The sequence below is a fragment of the Equus caballus genome, chromosome 14 (assembly GCF_041296265.1).
Source record: "Equus caballus isolate H_3958 breed thoroughbred chromosome 14, TB-T2T, whole genome shotgun sequence".
Taxonomy (NCBI): domain Eukaryota; kingdom Metazoa; phylum Chordata; class Mammalia; order Perissodactyla; family Equidae; genus Equus; species Equus caballus.
The window spans coordinates 33,882,088-33,902,616 of NC_091697.1; the positions used below are offsets into that span (position 1 = coordinate 33,882,088).

At 37.2% G+C, this 20,529-nt stretch overlaps 1 protein-coding gene across 4 annotated transcripts; it reads right to left on the reverse strand.

Annotated features, from left to right (window-relative positions):
• Nucleotides 1–1,158: 1,158 nt before the first annotated feature.
• On the reverse strand, nucleotides 1,159–17,535 carry GABRA6 (gamma-aminobutyric acid type A receptor subunit alpha6). Of its 4 annotated transcripts, XM_023617282.2 has the most exons (10): nucleotides 17,046–17,473; nucleotides 16,736–16,854; nucleotides 16,097–16,164; nucleotides 13,907–14,127; nucleotides 13,740–13,822; nucleotides 13,310–13,453; nucleotides 12,751–12,903; nucleotides 11,228–11,487; nucleotides 3,445–3,491; nucleotides 1,159–2,734 (listed from the first exon to the last, which is right to left on the reverse strand). In XM_023617282.2, the coding sequence occupies exons 1-10, from the start codon at nucleotides 17,081–17,083 to the stop codon at nucleotides 2,710–2,712; spliced, it is 1,158 nt and encodes a 385-aa protein (XP_023473050.1). In that variant the 5' UTR covers nucleotides 17,084–17,473; the 3' UTR covers nucleotides 1,159–2,709. The 4 variants fall into 4 exon arrangements, with proteins under 4 accessions (XP_023473050.1, XP_001503447.3, XP_070089061.1 ...); XM_001503397.6 differs by lacking the exon at nucleotides 3,445–3,491 and having other exon boundaries at nucleotides 17,046–17,535; XM_070232960.1 differs by lacking the exon at nucleotides 3,445–3,491 and having other exon boundaries at nucleotides 16,641–16,854; nucleotides 17,046–17,511.
• Nucleotides 17,536–20,529: the final 2,994 nt, after the last annotated feature.

The following is a 20,529-nucleotide window of genomic DNA, read 5'->3' on the forward strand; positions in this document are numbered from 1 at the left end:
TCCAATATTCACCCACTTGCTCTCTAGCACATGCAGTCAGAAAGAAGAACGTAGCTCAGGTTCTGGAGGATGTAAGACAATAATTGCCATTGATCTTTCTGGGACAGAAAGCATTAGACTGCCAAAATCACAGGCTAAGGACATTATTAAACCATAAAACATGATCAGATAGCCAAACTTTGTGGGAAGCTTTTTGGAAATGTACCCTTTTGGTTATCAGCACCGCACATCACTCAAAATTTTCAACAGTGACTTGTGGTTTTCTTTTGTTTTTGGTGTGATAGTACACATTTTATTTTATACCAGCTAATATTTGTTATAAGCAAGTTTATGATTATACATTTCATAGACCAGACATAGAATGCTTTTAACCTTAATTTTATCAATTGTTATGTCAATGCTTAATACTAGCGGATAATAAGATGATATGATGATGATACCACCACTACTACTATAAACAATCACTTATTATGGTGCCTTATATATGCCTGACGCTGTTCTAGGCAATTTACACATGTAAATTCATTTGATGAAAACATATGGAAATGAGTTTTTACAGTGAGTGCTTTTTGACAAGTCTCCCCACTCCTGCATGTCTTCCTCACCAGCTCTTTATGGCTCCCAGAATTCAACCATTCAGGAAGCATTGTAAAGAGTTGAAATTGGACACTAGAAGAGTTTAAGCTCCAGTCTGTGTTCATGTTTAAGCTACTGTCTCTTAGTTGCAAATCCACCCTCTAAATTTTATAACACCCATGCTAAACTGTACAGTTTTCACTTCTTTTAAGATGCTTCCTACGCAGTTCTGAGACTAGGAGGCAGTGTAGGGAGATGAGAAGGACGAAGGGAAAGGGCCTTCCTCATTCTGTCCTAAGGCTGTTCTTGCATGGGGACTGTCCTGATAACGGCCCTCCACGCGGGCAGCAACACCAAGGTCTGCCTGTGGCTTCTTTCTGCATTCCCAGGACTAGCCTCATCAGACCCCAGGCACTGGTCCCCTCTTAAAGTCTAGGCCCAAGCTCCTTGGGAATCTTCCCCAGCCTCTCTCCTACTCCTGGTTCTTGTCTCCCTAGAACAATTCTATGTGGGAGGAACATGGTGAGAGTTGGCGTCAGGAAGAGCTGGAATAGTAGAAAGGAAGAAGAACAGTTTCATTCATTTTGTTTAAGATTTATTGAGGTAAAATTGACAAAATTGTAACATACTTAAAGTGTACAGTGTGATGATTTGATATATATATATATATACATTGTGAAATGATTCCCCCCCCATTGAGTTAATTAAACATCCATCACCTCACATATTCACCTTTTAGTGTGTATGTGTGAGAACATTTAAGTTCTACACTCATTAAATTTCAACTATACAATACAGTGTTATTACCTATAGTCACCATGTTAAACATTAGGACCTCTGAACTTACTCATCTCATAACTGAGAGTGTATTGAGTGAGCAGGAAGGAGAGGAAGAACTGACTGTTTGAATACGAACTCAAGTCTTTCCACGGAGCGAGCTGACTGAGCCTGTCTGTCGCATATTTCCTACCTCTCAGAATCATCAGGGACACTAATACTGGGCAGAAGTAACCACTTCATTTCTGCATGTTTAAGGAAATCCTTCTCTTTAGCTTTATTAAACTGATGCATAAAACCATGTTTATTGCCGTTTTATTTAGTAGTATACTTAGAAAGGTGGAAAATACAAGATATAACCACAGTCATGATATACAAAAATTCGTTATAATCATCAATTTTTTTCTACAATTTCATGGAATTATAATGACAGTATTATTTTAAAAGGAGAGCTTAAGATAGAACAACACTGTATTGCAGTCCAAGTGAAGCTATGTACATATGCATATGTAATTTATGATCTATGTATACTTCACATGTATACACCCCATTTTATTGAGGTAAGATAGCACAGCAAGGCTAAAAACAAATGGCTAAGCTCAACGCAGGCTTTACAATGCCGCTGAAAGCCATTTTACTAGCATAAAGGCCTCCAACATGCTGGTATTAACCTACTGATAAATATTTAGACGATTTCTATTTTTCTCACTTGAAAACTAAGCCAAAATAAACATATTTTAAGGCAACCTGTGGAAGTGCCAGCATTTCTTATTATATTTGTTTTGTGGTAAATGCTATTCACAGTGACAATTAAAATATTCAACAATGAAGGGCAGAGATTGGCAAATTCATCTTGAATCCATCTGATTCTCCTATAAAATTTTTCTCTATGGTACAGAAAAGTCATATTTTTTAGCAACCTTCAACTCTCAATTTTGAGGGTAACATTATTGGCTTTTGGCCCATACGTGCTTACTCAAAGCTATGTGTTAGAGATTTTCAATTTTGATTTCCTGTTCAGAAAAGCATCTACACAAGTCTCAATGCTATTTAAAAAAAATTGAGAAAACTGGAACTTTAGAATACAGGTTGTCCTGGATGCAGTCTATTCCACACTGCTGCTCACTTCCATCGTGTCTTTGGAAAGATACACTACCCAGTACACAAGGTTGAATCCTGCAAATGCAACCGGGAAGAGAATCCGAGAATACTGGTCTATTTTACTGGTGCCTCCGAAGGCTGGAGAAAGTGGTGGGGGTGTGACAGGTGTGGATTGTAAGATGGGAGCTCTAGTGAGGACTTTGTTAGTCTCAGGGGGTGGAACTATTGGCAAACTCAGAGAGGAGATTCTTTTCTTCAGATGATACCTGGAATCAGGATGCTGTGGGGGAAAAGACATAAATATTCAGCTGGGTAAAAGAATAGGGATCACTTATTTAGTCATTCATCTTTTCATCATTGACAAATATTTATTGACCACTTAGTATGGAAGACAAAATATCAGAAAATTATTAATAGTATTTGAGGGTGCTATGTTTCCAAGAAAGTGGTAAAACAATTTTTAAAAGATTCATTTTCTTCTATCCAGTATAATTTAATACATCAGCAATTGATGTCAACCATGTTCTACATCCCAGAACCTGTGTTGGACATTGTACCATTAGGAAGAGATGAGCAGGTCACAAAGGCTTATCCACCCCCTGGTTATGCATAAGCCTATAGGGCAATGAGTGCAGGCAATGAGATGGGATTTCAATTTGGAAGATGCGAACAATTAGTTATTACAAGGAAATAACAGCATTCTTCTTGACACATTCCCAGCCTATATCCTCGTCTTCACAGATTCATAAATTTGAACCAGCTGAGATAACAACAGAAAAATATGAAGGTGCTCGTGTGTGTCAAAAGCCAGTGACAAAGTAAAAATATCCTTAAATTGAGCGGGAATTCTATTCATCCCTTGAAATACAACTGCCTCTCAGCCCAGAAGTTCTCTGTTGAGAGCTTTCTGCTACCCATTCAGAACTTCTCCATTGATCTCCTTTGATCTCCACTGATCTTAAGTCACCAAAAAATGCTTCATTTACTAACCTCAGAAATGTTATATGTTCTTTTCTCTCATTAGATTTTCTGTTCCGCTGAAATCATAAGACAACCAATTTTAGTCTTGAAAGGCATATTTAGCACACTAATTGATAGGTAAGAAGGCTAAGGTCCAGATAACGGAACTGCTTCGCCCATAGTGGCACAGCTTGTAATAAACACACTGCTCAATTACAGTGCTTGTTTCATCGCAACATTTTCTGATTCAGAGCCTCTAATTCTGTTTGCTTTCGACTCCTTTCATACTGTTGGAGACTAGGGGGCCTTGGTCTGATTCTTCTCTTTTCTTGTCTACATCCTATAATAGTCACTCTCCTTGTGGCCAGGGTGTCCTTACTGGGACTCTGCCTTCAAACACTTGCTGTACATTATCCCTGCTCTTGTAAAACCACCTTGTTTCCTCCCTGGCAGCAAAATTACCACTTTGCTGCCTGGCAGGGTATGCTACTCACATGGGCAGATTCCTGTGGCTTTAGCCAGCAACCCTGGGGTAACAGGATGAGGCAGCCGCCTCCCCTGTGCTGGTTGAGCCACAGGACCAGAGTGACCCGCCGATGTAGTGACATTTGGACTGTGGGAAACAACCACCCCACGAACTTCTCTCCACATTCCCCTCCTGAATTTTGCTGTTTGAGATGTCATGAAAGTTACTGAGTATTTAAATAGTTATAATCATTATTGAGAGTTCAAGCCCAGTATGCTTTTAGGGGCAATGGGAAAATCTGTTTCTTCAGCAAAAGCAAAAATGAATCTGTGTAATTAAATCTGATTTGACATGACCATGGCGACTTTCAAGCAAAAAGTATCTTTGTTATCTATCAGCCCAGTTTTGTGCTGGGCACTGTGGACAGAATTAAATAAATCATAAGTCTTGGAGGTAGAAGAGAACTGACCATAGTAGAGGGCTTAGTCTGCTGACCTTGGACAGGAAATAAGTGACACTTTCTAGAATAAACATAGAAACATCTTCCAAGAGCTTTCTATCATGTTTCTCAGATGCTAATTTGAATTTTCATCCATTAAATACGCTATTAAAATATTCTCCACCTGAAAGAGTAAAATGTGCCACTGTTTCATTCTCCAAAAAGAGTTATATTCCTCCTAGATTTATGAAACATTAAAATATTTCACTCTAGTAAAATGTCTAAAGATCATGATGATGTAGAAAGAAGGCAAGTCTTTAGAGCATATTTACTTTCTAAACTCATCTTAACTTTAATAGCGTGCATTGCCTGTGTGAAACCTGTGTTTCTTTCTTTTTTAGAGTGAAAGAGTGCAGACATGAAAAAGTTCATTGAGATAAAAAAGTGGTGGTAAAACATAACCCACCATAAAAATGTAAGTCATTATTTTATCTCCCCCTCTCTTTTAGCGATATGGGGGAAAAAGTTATTTGTCAATTTCTTGGCACTGTCACAGTCTCACAAATGACTGAATGAGGATCGTCAAATAACCCTTGTCCAGAGTTAAGTAGCATCATTCAAGACCAAACACCATGAAAAATTTAAGCACAATGGCATTGGCCTGGAATTAAAAGTCTCCTACAGTAGGATTCCCTTAATCCTCATCTATTTCCCTAAACAATCTCAATGGACGGTTGCTTAAGAGTTAAGAGGACAGGAGAGTCAGAAAGCCCTAGATTGCAGTTCCGTATAAACTATCTACCTGCTGTATGACTTAGACATGCCATAGATGTCGACTCTCCTTAAGCTTCAAGTTCCAGTCTTTATAGTTAGGGACAATTATTACTTCTTCCGTAAGTTTTTTTTCTTTAAGAATTTGAGAAAGAAAATGTAAGATTGTGTATACTTTTATAAACTTTTCTGCCTACTTAGCTGTTACAACTCTTTTAACTGTTATCGCATTCTTCTTTGTAAATATCATTTCTATTCTTCCTTATCTCCTTTCCTGACATGAAATCTCCTTAAGGTAGAGAGCGCATTATTCTCATGTAGAAATGCTCCACCGTGCCTAGCCAGAGCATAGAACATAGTATATGCTTCTATGCATAGTATATGCATAGAACATGGTATATGCTTAATAAACATATGCTGAATCAACAAATGAACGAAAATCTAAATGTTTTCCAAGATTTCTTAGAGTAGTCAGGTAAAGAGAAGGGGGAAAACATTTTATGATTATGTTACACTATATTTTAGTATATTGTTTTATATTACATTATGTTATAGGGACCATTTCTAAATGCTTTCTATTGATAAGCACTACAAAGCACTTTGCATGCATTATTTTGCTTATTCCAAGAGAGAATCTATAATGTAATAATATTGTTTTCATTTTAGAGTTGAACAAATGAAGGTTCAAGCAGAAAGCTCACATGAGTAACAAGTGGCAGCATTTGAATTCAATTCCTCTCAGATGCCAAAAATCACACTTTTAACAATTACTATGTTTTCTTCCCAACTTTAGGGTTTAGGTCGCAGTTTCTCAACTGCAGAACTATTGACATTTGGGGTAAAATTATTCTTTGCTGTGGGGGGACAGTCCTGTGCATTGTGGGATGTTGGGCAGCATCCCTGGCCTCTACCTTTAAGATACCTGTAGCACCCCTTCCCTGGAGTTGTGACGACCCAAAATATCTCAAGAGCTTGCCAAATGTCCCCCGGCGAGAAACTCAGCCACTATTGGGAACCACTGATTTACAGTTACAACTGTCCCACTGCCCAGCGGTGACTGGGGGGATTTCCTGCAAGCAGCACATACGATATGCTCAAGGAAAGACAAGAGGCCTGGCTAACCCACACGCTGGATAATCAGCCCCTGGATAATTAGCAATTTGCAGTACAGGAGACCGGACACCAACTTAGAAGAATCGCATTGAATTTCTGAAATGAAAAGAAAGCCAATTTTGCAAGCCAGCCAAGCTACAGGTTTGCATCTGATCCCGCCTGCTCCATTGTAAGCCCAGCAGCTTCAGCTGATGGTAAAATAGGCTTTTGTCAGAGTCCAGATGAGGGCTCAGCTTGGGGCTGTCACTGTTTTGAGTGGAACACCTGTGGTTTTGAATTTTTCCAGGGCTCCCCTGCTGCTGAGTGCCATCTTGCTTTGGGTATTTTTAGAGCACTGCTTTGTTTTAAGTAATGCCATATTGCAAAGGTACTTTGAGTCAAACTGGACTTCATGACAATCAATAATGTGATGTAGGGATAAGGCATTTGGGAATTACTTAGAGCAATTTTGATACAACATTCGGTGAGTCTAATATATTAAAGGGGAGGGGGCAAGAGTTTACCTCCCAAGAGAGATATTCTAACCAGGGCTGCATAACTTAAGTGACAAACAATGCATCTGTTTTAAAACCAGCAAACAGGGGCACCAAAAATAAGAGAAAATACTTTTGAAAACATTTAGTATTTGACATTTTTTAAAACTATCATATTAATCATTATGGAGAAAATGAGAACTCTGTCAAATTTTCCTGTGTTTACGTTACAGCTGATAGAATTGGCAGCAGAGATGATTCTAGAATTTCCACAGAGAAGTAGCTTATTGGCAGCATTCTAGTGGGTCAGTGGTGCTAGCGGCATGTGTAGGAACCATATTGGAATGTTTGGAGGGCGCAGAAAGAAATATTGGATGGGGATTTGATAGATGGTAAGGGGAAAGAGCTAATCACCTACTCCCCTCATCTAATGCACCCCACCTCTCTATAAGTCATACCATGGCACAACCATGGGGAAAGGGTACCATGATCTTTCTGGTGCTCAGGGTCTCTGACAGTCATAATCTAACCCGTAATTCTATGGAGTAATGAGAGTACTCAAAGAAATCTTGTCAACATGTGGAACAGAGAGGTAAATCTTTCAGTATTCTATGCTTCATATCTCGCTACATAGGTGGAGGGCAACATGGTAATGACCCAGCAGACATCCTAACCTTGAAAAGGAGTACACAAAAGATGTTTGTCTTATTTCCCTCTCTATGCCCAACTTTCTAGCAACAGATTTAGTGCTTAGAGCGAGGGTAGGCTCATCTTTCTGCTCTCAGTTTAGGCATCGCTTCCTCCAGACTGAGATAGGTATGGTGGCACGGCTTCTCTTCAGACTACTATACATCTCTAACCACAGCCTTCATCACGATGTACTGTCATGGCTCATTGTTTTGTCTCTCTTCCTGCTCGACAAGAAGCTCCATGAGGGAAGAGGCCCTAGTGATGTCACTCACTAATGGATCCTCTGCATTCTACAAAGGGTTTATAAAAGCATTTAACAAATACTTACGATATGAATAATTCAATGAATACATGAGTACTCAATAAATGGGTGCCAGGTGAAAAGAAAAAAAAACAAATGAATAAACAATATAATCAGTATAAATCTAGTTACTGTCCAGACTAATGAAATTTTGGTCAATTTCATTTGTAGATAATTTACCAAGAACATCACACCTCCTGTGAAAAAGAGAAGCCACACTAGATGTGTTGCTGGGTGGAGGGGATTCACTCTTAGGAACCTTAGTGATAAGGGCTCAGACCTTTAAAGTAACAAGGAAACTAGCAAAACATCCATAAAGAGATCAAGGTTCAAACTTGATCTCACATGCAGAATAAGTAAACCCCAGACATATAATAAATTCTGAAACATCCAGACAAAAGTAACTCTCTAATGCCAAGATAGCATGCCAGGTAGAAACAATAAGGAAAGATACCATATAAGCAGGAAAGAAGCTGCGGGCAAATTCTCAAAACCTAAAGAAAAATAGTCTCCAGTTCCAAATGCCTTAAAATCAGAAAGATAATTAGTCTATAGAGCACGTCTAAGGATTCAGTTTTAGCCTCTCTTTGGGTTTGAGTTCTAGATTTAAAATGCCTGAATTTCTTTATCATTATTATATTAAATTTCAAGGTCAAATCAAAGTGATAACTTCCCCCACATTCATTCTATGTAGTTTCCTGTGAAAAGCAAGGAGCACATTAAAATATACAACTTAGAACCACATGAAATATCCAAGCACTTAATTTCATTTCAACTTCACCACAGTGGTTTGCTATTTCAATGTCCATCCTACTGAAATAATGTTATTTTGATTACAATTGAATAGGCATTTTTAAATGTCATGGTATTTGAAAGAAAAAATGACCTTGCAATCATAATATACCGTTGTGTTGTATAAATTGCAAATGTGCAATTTGTTTGTTCCTCTACATTATGTAGGTAAATTGCAAAGTTTTGACATGAATAAATAAAATGTGAATGTTCTATGTAATCATCTATATTTATTTTTGATACCTACAAGGTATGTATTGTTTGGTTTGGTTATTTTTGTTTTTATTTTTACACTTCTGACCTAGCCTTTCAGAAACGAAATTCTCCTTTTCACTGCCTTAAAATATTTTAAATAGCGCCAGGTTTAGAAATGAAATTTTTCATAAGAAAAAAGTTAACTCGCAAGAATAAAAGTACTTGGAGATGATTTAAGTGCAATTTTTTTATACAGCTTCCCAAAGGATCTGCTCATTATATGTTACTATTTTAGAATTGCAGAAGGTAGTTTATATGAAGATCTGAGATCTTAAATTCCATTTTATTAATAAATTATACCTTTAAAATAACAGACAAGGGGAATGATAACTCTAAGCTTCCTCTAAGGATTTGAAATCATATTCGTCTCAGCAATATATGTTTCAAAAGAGCTGAAGCATGGAAGTTGGTCTTTCTTTTTACCTTAACATCAGATCAATGAGCATATTCAAAATCGTTGGAGTTATTGTTTTACCCTGTTTCTCATGAATTTCTCTGTTCATTTTTACTGTATTTCTCAAATAAGAAACTGTTAAACTTAATTCTGATAAATATTATTTCTTATTTCTTTATAGATATATGTTAAGATAATATATGACCTTTGGACAATATGTCACTTACATGCCTATACAAATGCAGATACCTTATAACTTATTTTTGTAAACAGAAACTTTCTCAAAAATATTTGGAATTTATCTTTTCTGGAAAAAAGAATTATTTTCAAGTGTTTTGGACTGAGTCTTCAGATCAGCATATGTTTGTTACAAAATTTATATTTTTGTGACCTTTCAAAACACATATATATAAAGAAAACATCATTAAGTCCAGGGAAGAATTTTGAGAATGACCTCATCTACATTCTGAAATGTTTACCCAATGATATGCACTCTTTTCTATTTCAGTCTTTGAGGAATTGTTGAGATGGGGAGAGCCTCATCCTCTGTAAAATTGTGAAAATCATAAGTTCTAGAATAAATTCCTGGTTTTTCTACCAACTAGTGACTAATACTCTCCCTCTCCAAGATTCTGTTTCCGGTTTTGCAAAAGGGGGCAATTAGACTGGATCAATGTATGGCAAACTTTGTTTTTTAATGAGCGCTAATTCAAGAAAAAAATCTTTAAATTATATATTTCCACTTATGGTAATGGCCTTATTTTAATCCTTGGAAAAAGTGAAAATTCTAAAAGTTTCTTAGTTTATCAAAGAGAAAAATTTCCATAAAAAATTATCATCATTTTAGCCAATAAATGCCCAAGTTTTTGAGGAGTAAAATACATATAGCTTTATAATTTCTGTGTTTTTTGTTTTTGTTTTTGAGGAAGATTAGCCCTGATCTAATGGCTGCTAATCCTCCTCTTTTTGCTGAGGAAGACTGGCCCTGAGCTAACATCCATGCCCATCGTCCTCTACTTTATATGTGGGATGCCTACCACAGAATGGCGTGCCAAGCGGTGCCATGTCTGCAGCCGGGATCCAAACTGGCAAACCTCGGGCTGCCAGGAAGCGGAACTTGCGAACTTAACCTCTGCGCCACTGGGCCAGCCCCACAACTTCATAATTTTTATCATAAAATTTAACCATGAATTACTTGGGCTGCATGTGGTTCTGTGATTTGGAAATGTTCACAAGAATTGATCAATTATAAAGAAATTTTCAATTCAAAGTGTATTACTTGATTCTACAGAGCAAAATTTTCCTCTTTTCTAAGAGCTCCTGTTTGGGTTTAGATTACAATAAACATTATACTTGTCAATCAGTTCTCTAATCCATTAAAAAAAATTGTGTGTGGCCTAATTGTTATGAGAATTTCCTCATATGTGAAATTGAAATTTTGGTGGCATGTTTATGACCCGTGAATTTTTAATGCTATGATTTGTTTCTTATTCAAAAAGCCTTTGGGGACCAGAGCTTAGACACAGCAAATCTAAACTTAATTTTATAGATATTTCCCACTGATTATAAGTCTTTGAATGAAAAGACGTGACTATGCATGTATTTAATATACGAATGTGAATATGAGAGTGTTTTCATATGAATCAAAAACTTGGGTTATGACTCAGCATTTATAGAATCTAATAGTCACATCTTGCCCTCATGAAATAAAGTAGCAAGCAAGTTTCTAACAAAAATTGTCTATTCCATAGGACTCCTGTTTCTTTCTTTCAGACTCTGAAGCTTCATTAGAAACTTTTTTTTTTTACCTTATTCTCCCTAGTTGGTGGAAGTGAACTTCTTCAAAAGAAACATCTGAAGGCTAAGAAGAATTTTCTAGTCTACTCTGAGAGGTTGGAATCTGCCAGCACTAGTGAAAATGATGAAAGAAGAATGCCAAAAGTTTAAAGATAAATGAAGGATTTTTGCTTGACTTTTTTCTGTGAAGTTGGAAAAGAAGCTGGCCTTGAAACCAGAGGTTGTGTAACTTGTGCTCAAACTAATATTACATTTGGACTATTTAGTTGTTTGAGTTGCCTTTTCCTATACGGTTGGTAACACTAAAAAAGTAAACAATTACCAAGACAATCTCAGCTTCCAAGGGTTCAGTCACTTTTGAGATTGTCACTGGGGGTGAAGCTGCAATCTGTGCCTTCCTTTTGGCCTTCTGTGTCTGAAGATTCGTAAAGTAGTTGACAGCTGCAAACTCAATAAGAGCAGAGAAGACAAAAGCAAAGCAAACAGCTATGAACCAATCCATGGCAGTCGCATACGACACTTTTGGCAACGAGTGCCGGGCACTGATGCTTAAAGTGGTCATGGTTAAAACAGTGGTGATCCCTAAAACGAGAAAGAACAAGAAACGCAGTATTAGCGTTTGGGATCCAACAACAAGATCAAATGAGAACATGTTGTGGAGAGGATTAAACACTCTGCAAGTGTAATTTTTATTATTTGTTTTCATAATCATTCTCAATTATTATCATGGGTATTATCAATTTTGTATCCTTCAATACCTAGTATAGTGATGTATACATTGTAGTTGCTCAAAAAATATTTTTTGTATTGAATTAGTTTAACTATTGTAAAATTTGTCAGGAATAATTCTAGTTGTTTACTTCTTGAGAAAACATAGCAAATTATTATAACAAGTAATAAAACAAAATTTCTGATCAATTTTAATAGCTGATAATATCTTTCATCATAATTGTCTATACCAGATGAATAATAAACATAAAATTAGGTTCCACTTTTTTTTTATGTCTACCTTGGTTTTAAGGTAAAATATTTACTCATGAGAAAACAATTTCATCTCTCATCTGCCATCAGTGTCTTGAATTATGACTTGGGGAATTTATATAATCTGAAGATGGCCAACAACATTATATACATATTCTTTTATAATTTGCAAAAAGAGATCTATTTGAACATAGCAAATTAAAAAGTCAAAATTCATCTGAGAGTTCAATTCAATTCAGTTCTTCCCTATGAACTATTAAATTTACAATCACGAAAACTCAGAAAAAATTAGATTTTGTTACTGACGATGTTTTCTGTTACAGCTCTTTTTCTTATTTCATTCTGTTCCGTCAAAACTGGTTGGATTCTATACATCATAAATGGAACTAAGTATTTGGGTTCAACTGTGGGAAGCTGGTGATATTTAACTAGTTTTAGACCTAGAAAAATGGTAATTATTTTTATGGTTCAATCTAATAAAAGCAAATTATAATTTGTCTATTAGGGGTTCAATATCATAGCATTTGTTTTCATAGATTTACTTGTCAGTTTTTACTTTTCTTCTTTTCCTTAGTTATGAAAAAGCAAACGGAGATTTAAAAAAAAAAAAACACTTTCCTAAATAGAGCACATAAAAGTCACAGGAAACCAGCCAGAATTCTTGCTGAGACTATTTTCTTGTTGATTCACTATACAACTTACAATAAGATGACAGTCATTTTACACGATCCATGTGTCTGAATGAGATAGGAGTCTATTTCCCTTGCGGATGGAAAAGTACACCGGTGTGAATATTCCACTAAAATACACAAGCAATGATAGCTGGAGGATGAGTGGAAGTAGAGTTCAAAGAGTAAAGCATACCAAAGACAGTCCTGGCTGGGACAGACTCCTTATTAATCCAGAAAGACACCTGGGAAAGAATGACCGTCATAATGCAAGGAGTATATATTTGTATCATGAAGTAGCCCATCTTCCTTTGCAAGTGGAAATAAACTGTCATTATTACGTATTCACCTGTTGGAAGACACGTATATCATATTATTGCTGTTGACAGCGTGCAAAAAGAATGTAGCTAGAAATAAATCTTGGAGATCTTTAAATTAACATGGGCCAGAAGAAAACAAGCAAAGACATCTTTCAATATATGACAAAGCTACTTGATAGCAGATGATAGATAAATCAACTCAGTTTTCGGTGGGGTTCTTTGTATCACACACACACACAGCTACCTATTCCAAGATTACACAAATCTATGTATGCACACCGTTGCAAAATCAATTTTAAAGAAGGATACTCATCACTTCAAAACAGCAAGCTTAGCTGAGGATGGCTAACGCCGAGAAAAAAGAAATATATATTTTGAAAATGTGCGCTGGAGTCACCTTGCCGGATGGATATAGTGCATTCGTCAAATTCTTACCTGTGTTAGATTTAATTGTCTCACTAGATACTGTTTGTCCAATCAGATCATACTGGAGGAGGCTTGAAGATTCTTCTGGGACTTCAACTGAGTAAAGTGGTCCTTTTTTCCATGTATAAATGATTTCACTTTTGGGGTAAGCATCTGAATTTTTTAAACAAATTAAACATAGCATTGTGAATCTGACTAGTTGTATTTCTCTTTTCTTTCAAAACAAATATTTCAAACAAATGTTCTTTAATGTTTTCTTTAATCTGGGTGACTAAAATTTCTAACTATGTATGTGATTGACAGACACAATGAAGTAAGTTTGCTCCTGGAATCACACTGAGAAGTAATATCTCTCTTTTGCTTTCCAGTCTCTGACTAAACCAAATAATTGCATAATTTGAGTTCATCATTTGACTCTCAGAAGCTTTTTGTAACTTACAACTCCCAAACTTGAGTGGACAAGCGTGTCCATCCATAGGAAAGTTCACCAGTCTCATAGGACAGTCAGCATTGATAGTAAGCCTAGGGACATTGACACAAATGGATCTGAGTTAGTATGATGGACAAATAATTTGGGCAGAAGAAGTAGAATTGGTGAAACCTCACCTCATGGTGTATAGAATGGTTCCATTCTGCATTATTCTGAAGAGTTTATTAGGAGTTGTCATATTGTGAGCAATTGATTTTTTGCCATTCCTAAAAAAAGTGTCAGGTGTCCAGATTTTACTGACCATCAAGTTATTCAAACTCAGAATCTCAGTTGGTCCCCCAAACTTCAACCTCTCGTCAGTCCAAGTCTGGCGGAAGAAAACATCCATTGTATACTCCTAAGAGAAAACAAGATATTTACTCAGGATGGAGAGATGATTTGTTAAGAATGGTTTACTCACAACTTTATATACCCAATTCTAAAACTTCAGAAATGAAGCTACTTTTTATGATAATAGATCATCAAGAAAGCCCTGATTTCAGTAAATCATCATTTTTCTCAAACACAAAGTTTATGATATTCATATAAAAGACAGTGCTGTGCTGTGCAAACTTCCCTTCTCCAGCCTGACGCTCCTCAACATTCCTCCACTTTTCCTGTCAGTCATCCATCTCTCCATCTATAGACCTATCAACTTCCCCCTCCTTAATTTAGAATAAAAACGTAAAAAGGTTTACAGTGTAGGTTTTGTGCTGGCCTTCCTACCATCAGTTAGTCTAACCATTTCACTTAGCATCTCGTTCACCTTCGAAGCACCTCTGAGCACTGTGGTACCATTCAGTAAAGTTCCAAGGATGGGCAAACTTTACTTGATAAGCATACTCTGGCTGCACATCATAATTATTTCATATTGCTCTCAGAGAACATAAAAGCAAATGTTACCATGATTACTCAAAGCATCATTTAAGTATGCATAATCAAAATTATGTTTTAATTTGTGGTTTTTATGGAATAACTTAAAAAACCTTAAGAGTTATGATGAGGGCCATTGCAAAAGTCAATGACAAATAACAACTTGTAATTATATCAAAATCTTGCCAAAAATTGTTTTGCCTACTTTATGTATTCCTTTTTGAGACCTATTACCGGAAGTGGCAATTATACTTTAAAAATATAATTTGACACACAAAATATCCATACAATAATGATCCAGTCTATAACAAGCCTCTATTGTATAAATATGCTTAAAAAGGTGACACTAGCATAAAATAAAGTTTCATGCATCCCAGACTTCAATAATACAGTAGAATATGGTTGCGGTTATTTATAGTTGGAGTGAGTCAGTACTCAAATGAAAAATATGATAGTAAAAACTTGAGGATTCTGGATAATGATGACTCTCCTTTCTCTCAAGTCTTAAGACATTTATCTCTTAAATAAAGTCCTCCTCCCTCTCTCTCCCTCTTCCTTGTTTTCTTTCTGCTCTTCCTCCCTCCTCCTTACATTCCTTCCTTTTTTTCCTTTCTTCCCTTCTTCCTTCTTTCTTTTCTTCTTTCTTATCAACTCAAAAAGCAGAAGATGAAAAAGTCTCCAATAACTATTTATCTGGAATTACATTTTCCTAATAAAATTTAATGAAGTGCCTCTCTAAAGAGTTATATTTATTTCAGTTTTAGCACTTGTATTTTACTTTTAGGGGGAAATGCTACCCGAGAACTTTGAAAGAATACCATGATACTTTTTGTTCTAGAAGACTAGTTCAGGTGTTCATTGCCACTTACTATAAATACTCTCTTACAAATCCTACAGCCATCTGTACCTGGAACAGAGTCCCCAGAACACCTGCTGGTCCATTCTCAACATAAAAGGTGGAAAGCATTAGCCTTTCCAAGTGACTCCCTTTACTGCTTTAATAAAATACACTGGGAATGATATATTACAAAAAACAATGATGTTTTAAGTTTCACAGATATTCTCAATATACTGTTACATGGCATAGCATCTTTGTTCATTTTTCTTTTTTCTACTCCAAAAATTTACTAGGACTCCATAAAGATGGAGAAAATCTTCTCTTTGTGGGGAAGAATCAGAGCATGATATGTGGACAGAAGAGAGGACATCACCTTAGAAAGTCTCTCAGAATAAAGTGCTCAAGCAGAGCCTTTAGTGAAATGTGCAGGAGATGAAGCCAGTAATCCGCTCTAATGGCCATGCCCTCCCAGCATGAGCACACATATTGCGTTATGGACCTGGAGCCAAGCTAAGTAACAATGCCCATTACGTTAGTTCTGGGACTTGGCTTTCTCCCCCCAGCCCCCAACCTCCCCGCTAAGTAAAATTACCCTCCTCAGTCAGAGCTCACTCACCATCTCCACATCTGACACCGGCCCAAAACTGGTCACATAAATGTCTGTTTTGACTTCAGTGACAGCATCTGAAATTAGCGCAGAGGAATGGGGGCAATTATCACTAATGATGTTAAGGGGACTGAATTTACTAACTCTATCACAAAGTCCCTTCTCATGAGCAGAATCTGCAACCCACCCTAAAGCAGTGGGCATCCTTGGGTCTTTCAACTCTGAAAACTCCTACCCGTTGCCTTATTTTGAATTTATTCTGATTGATTTGAGGAATTTAAAGAATGGAAGAAAACTAGGTTTATTATAATAAAAAATATAACGCTAATATATGTTAATAGCTTTAATGGGACAGATGCTAAGAGAGTGTTTTACATAGAGAATCACTCATTTCACACACACACACTCAATGAGGCAAACGTTCGTACTAAAGGTGAGGAAGCTGAGGCTTAGAGAGTTCAAATAACTTGCACAGAAGGTCACTAATTGAGGGAGGGGCAGAGACTGGGTGGGAACACACATGTGGCCTCTCTCAGATACCCCTGCACCTTACCACTCTGCTATCCTTCTGAGGCCTCTGGGCCTTGGAAGGGCAGTAAGGGGGAAGGAGAGAACAGATGTTTGGTCTAGTAAGGATGCTGCTCTCACTTCCAAATCCTGGACGCAGCCGATTGTCATAGCCTTCAAGCAAGTTGTCCAGGATCCGACTGATGTTTTCGGAGTAGAAGTTTCCTTCATCTTCAAGTTTCCCTAGGGCATTTTCTACCCTGTGGGGAGACAGTCAATGATCCTTACTCCCGGCCTCGGATCAAATATACTGTTCAATTTACCCTCAACCACGAATACATGGCACACCACCCAGCCTTCTTCCATGATTTGGTAGAGAAGCCACACAGTGGGGGTGTGCTTACCCTTTCCTCAAAGCTAAAACGAAAAATCAGAAAAAAATCTTACTCACCATAGAATAATGTACAGCCAGGGCAGAGGCGACGCCATCCTGCAGTGGACTGAAATGCCCAGTTCACCCTTCTTTTGGTTCCTCCTCCCCCCAACCAGCTCCCCTTTACCAATCAACTAGAACAACCTTCCAGACCCCTCATTTCCCTTTCCCTTGTTTGTGTCCAGCCAGTAATCCAGCAGATGAGAAGGTTTCCAGTAAAACTTTGAGGGCTCTCCTTGCTCTCTTCGTTTTCTTTTCCGCCTTTTCACGTGGACCAAGGTGGTTTGTGGTCTTAGACTATGTCCTGATGGACACTCAGTCTCCTCTGACTGACTCAGTTGGAAAATGAGAGTCTGAAGGGACAGTGCATGGTCAGAGAGCAGTGACAATAATCGAATAAGGCATTAGGAGAGATTAGAAGGAAGAAATCCACTGCTAGTTTTGGCATGGAATTAGCAGGGCTCTGTGAGGAAATCTGGAAAGCAGTGGCTTCTTGCTGGTTGAGATTATGTTCCAATGGGCTCAGCATTTATTATTTCTATGGTTCACAGAAGGATTCCTACACAGCTCTTACCACCTAAAAAGCCTAACGATAGTGGGATCCTCTTGGATTCTCTTTCTGATTTCATCAGGTTTATTGCATCAGACACACCTTTCCTTTGTATTTAAAAATTGTCTCTTACTACCCATTGAAAAACACTTATAACACACCAGAACAACTCCGGGTCATTTTGCTATTGGGTTAGTGTTTTTTAAAAATACTTTGCTGATTTTTGCTGTCAAAGATGTGTCATCTCACACTAAGACATAAAATGGGTCCTACACTACCTTTAGAAACCTGGCCAATTTCCTGAATACTGCCTTTAAGAGATAATGTCTGGAAATAGCTAATTGAGGTTCCCTGTGTAGAAATGCTATAAGATTAAAGCATTCATAGACATGGTTAATGATGATGTTGCTGGCACTATTTTACTAGGCTTGTCACAGGTCAAAAGCGAAATGTTTGAATCCAAGAAATAGCATTCTCTGCCCAGTCTGGTAGGAGGAAGTTACAGTAAAAAAATCTCTTTATCTTAAAATTTTCATCTTTAAATAAAAAATTAAAAAATAATAAATACACTGTGAATACATATATATTTTTAAATTCCAGAATGTAAGAGCAAGAAGCAAATGTCTTGCTTCACCATCGTCCTACGAAATCCACTCACCATCCACTCAGTTCACAGTCTGTATCTTCAGAACCCGACTTCTACAAAGTTTAAGGTAACTATTGCAGACATACAACAGTCTTAAGGGTTATTTCTCAAGACATGATGTAAATCATTTGAGGAGCTTTTCAAGAAATTAGCTATGAACAAGAAGAAATAAAGGAAAAAGGAGAAGTGCGAGATCTCCTAGGAAATAGCTTTTGTGAGATTACTGAATCTCATGGTTACATGGAATCTTCTGGTTACTTATCCAAAGCCTGAATTCTCTCCAGCATTCCTATCAAGTGGTATTTAGCATCTGTTTTCAGACATTACTTTACTTACTCTGAGTTGTAACCTGTCCCTGTCCAAGGTTCTCATCTTGTAAGTCATACATAATAATTTTGCAGGGAAAGACCACGTGGCAGCCATTTAAACAAAGGTAATTATCACGTTCTCTCTAAACACTCCCAAAATCTTTTCTTTTTCATTATGGTACCTGGTTTCCTTATCTCTTCTTATTCTTTTCCTTCTCCTTTAAATCTACTCCAACTGATGGCAACATATTTTCAACTCCTGTTGATTGCACTGTTACTTAAAAACTCTAAGTATCTGGTATATAAGATGCTATCACATAGTTCTCTGTTCATTTTTAGTACAACTTATTTTTTTATTCAAGTACAGGACTCTATACTTATCCCTGTAACCTTGTATCATTTTTTTTCTATCAATATGTTTACCATGCATCTCTGACTTGTATCATCAGAGAGAAAACTTAGTGAGAGTTTTAAGATGGGATTTTGTTCATATGGTTAAAAAAATGATCATGGTTGAGATTGTACACTCATATATATATTCACATAGAATAAGCATGTTTTTCTCATTAAAATTCTTTATTCAAGAAGGAACAAATAATAGTTGCGTTACATTTGTCTCTAAGGAGAAGCTCAACATACGTGATTCTATTTTCTGATGGGTTTTAATTAGCAATCAATTAATGAAGGAAGACTTTTTCTACTCTCGACAGAAAAAAAGTCCTAGATATGGAAGGGTAACAAGGTGTGTAATCTTAGTCATTTCACCTCTGGGGACCTCACCTTTAAATGAATGTCCTGGACCTAAGATACCCAAGCTCTGTAATTCTGTGGATCTGCGTTATATGTTAGTGTCTGCACGTGATGAAATCCCTTGTTCACACATCCCTGTCAGAAATGGAGCAGACAAGCTCTATTAGAAGCATTGTTAACTAGATTACAATTATTATTTTTCCATGGAACTAGCCAGAAAAGGGCAAGTTCAAAAACATGACAATGGCTGTGACTGAGAAATGTATGGTCATTTATGTAGCATTCTGCCTATGCAAACCAAGCATCAGGAGCTCTCTCTATTTAGATAATTACTTTCTTCTGGTAAATTTGAGAACATTTATCTCACACCTGTCTGCTTCACAGTTTTTTTCCCAAAATACTTTTTTGGAATCACCTTAGAAAACCGCTTGCTTGCTTTGCTGGTTATCTCCGCTGGGAAGCCTAGAACTACCATCCTCCCCAGCAATATTGCTGTTACTATGCTGGACTTAGGAGAAGGACAGTGTGAAAAAATCTATCTCCCTTCCTTGTCCTAAACTTTAACTCCTTGTAGCCCCACCACCAACACAAGTTTGTGTGTATGAAATGACTTATCTATGACTCAGGGTTGGGTAGAGGGAATTATTGAACAGAAAAGGCAGACTTGGCACCAGACACTAAACAGTGCTTCCCATGATACAAAAGAACCAATTCATACATATATGCATACACATATATTGTGAAAATTAAACAAAAAACTTCATTAAATTGGAATTGGGAGGCCAAAGAGGGGAGCTCTCATGCCCTATGTTGATAGCAGAATCCAACAGGAAGAAAAAAGACTGCTTGACTGGCAGGAAGCTCAGCCAATGAGAGACTGTCACAACTCAGCCAATAAAAAGCCACTACACCCGGAAATTTTTGTTTGCAATAGCTCTCCCAGTTTCCTCTTTCTCTCTATAAAAGAGTTTCTTCTCCTTTTGCTGATGGGGATGTGCATGTGGCTTCCCATGGTTGCAGACCCAGAATTGCAATTCTTTGTTGATCTGGAATAAACTCTTTTTTTCATTTCTTTTTTTTTTTTTTTGAGGAAGATTAGCCCTGAAATAACATCTGCCACCAATCCTCCTCTTTTTGCTGAGGAAGACTGGCCCTGAGCTAACATCTGTGCCCATCTTCCTTTACTTTATATGAGGGATGGCTTGCCCAGCAGTGCATAGGTCTGCACCCGGGATCTGAACCGATGAA

What these genes read in the sequence shown, in the direction of transcription:
- GABRA6 (XM_001503397.6), bottom strand. Translation starts at nt 17,083, where the DNA reads ATGGCGTCGCCTCTGCCCTGGCTGTACATTATTCTATG. An exon ending in CGGTGTCAGATGTGGAGATG is followed by an intron (nt 14,128 to 16,096) that starts GTGAGTGAGCTC and finishes GTTTTCTCTTAG; the next exon opens with GAGTATACAATGGATGTTTT. An exon ending in GACAATTAAATCTAACACAG is followed by an intron (nt 12,904 to 13,309) that starts GTAAGAATTTGA and finishes GTCTTCCAACAG; the next exon opens with GTGAATACGTAATAATGACA.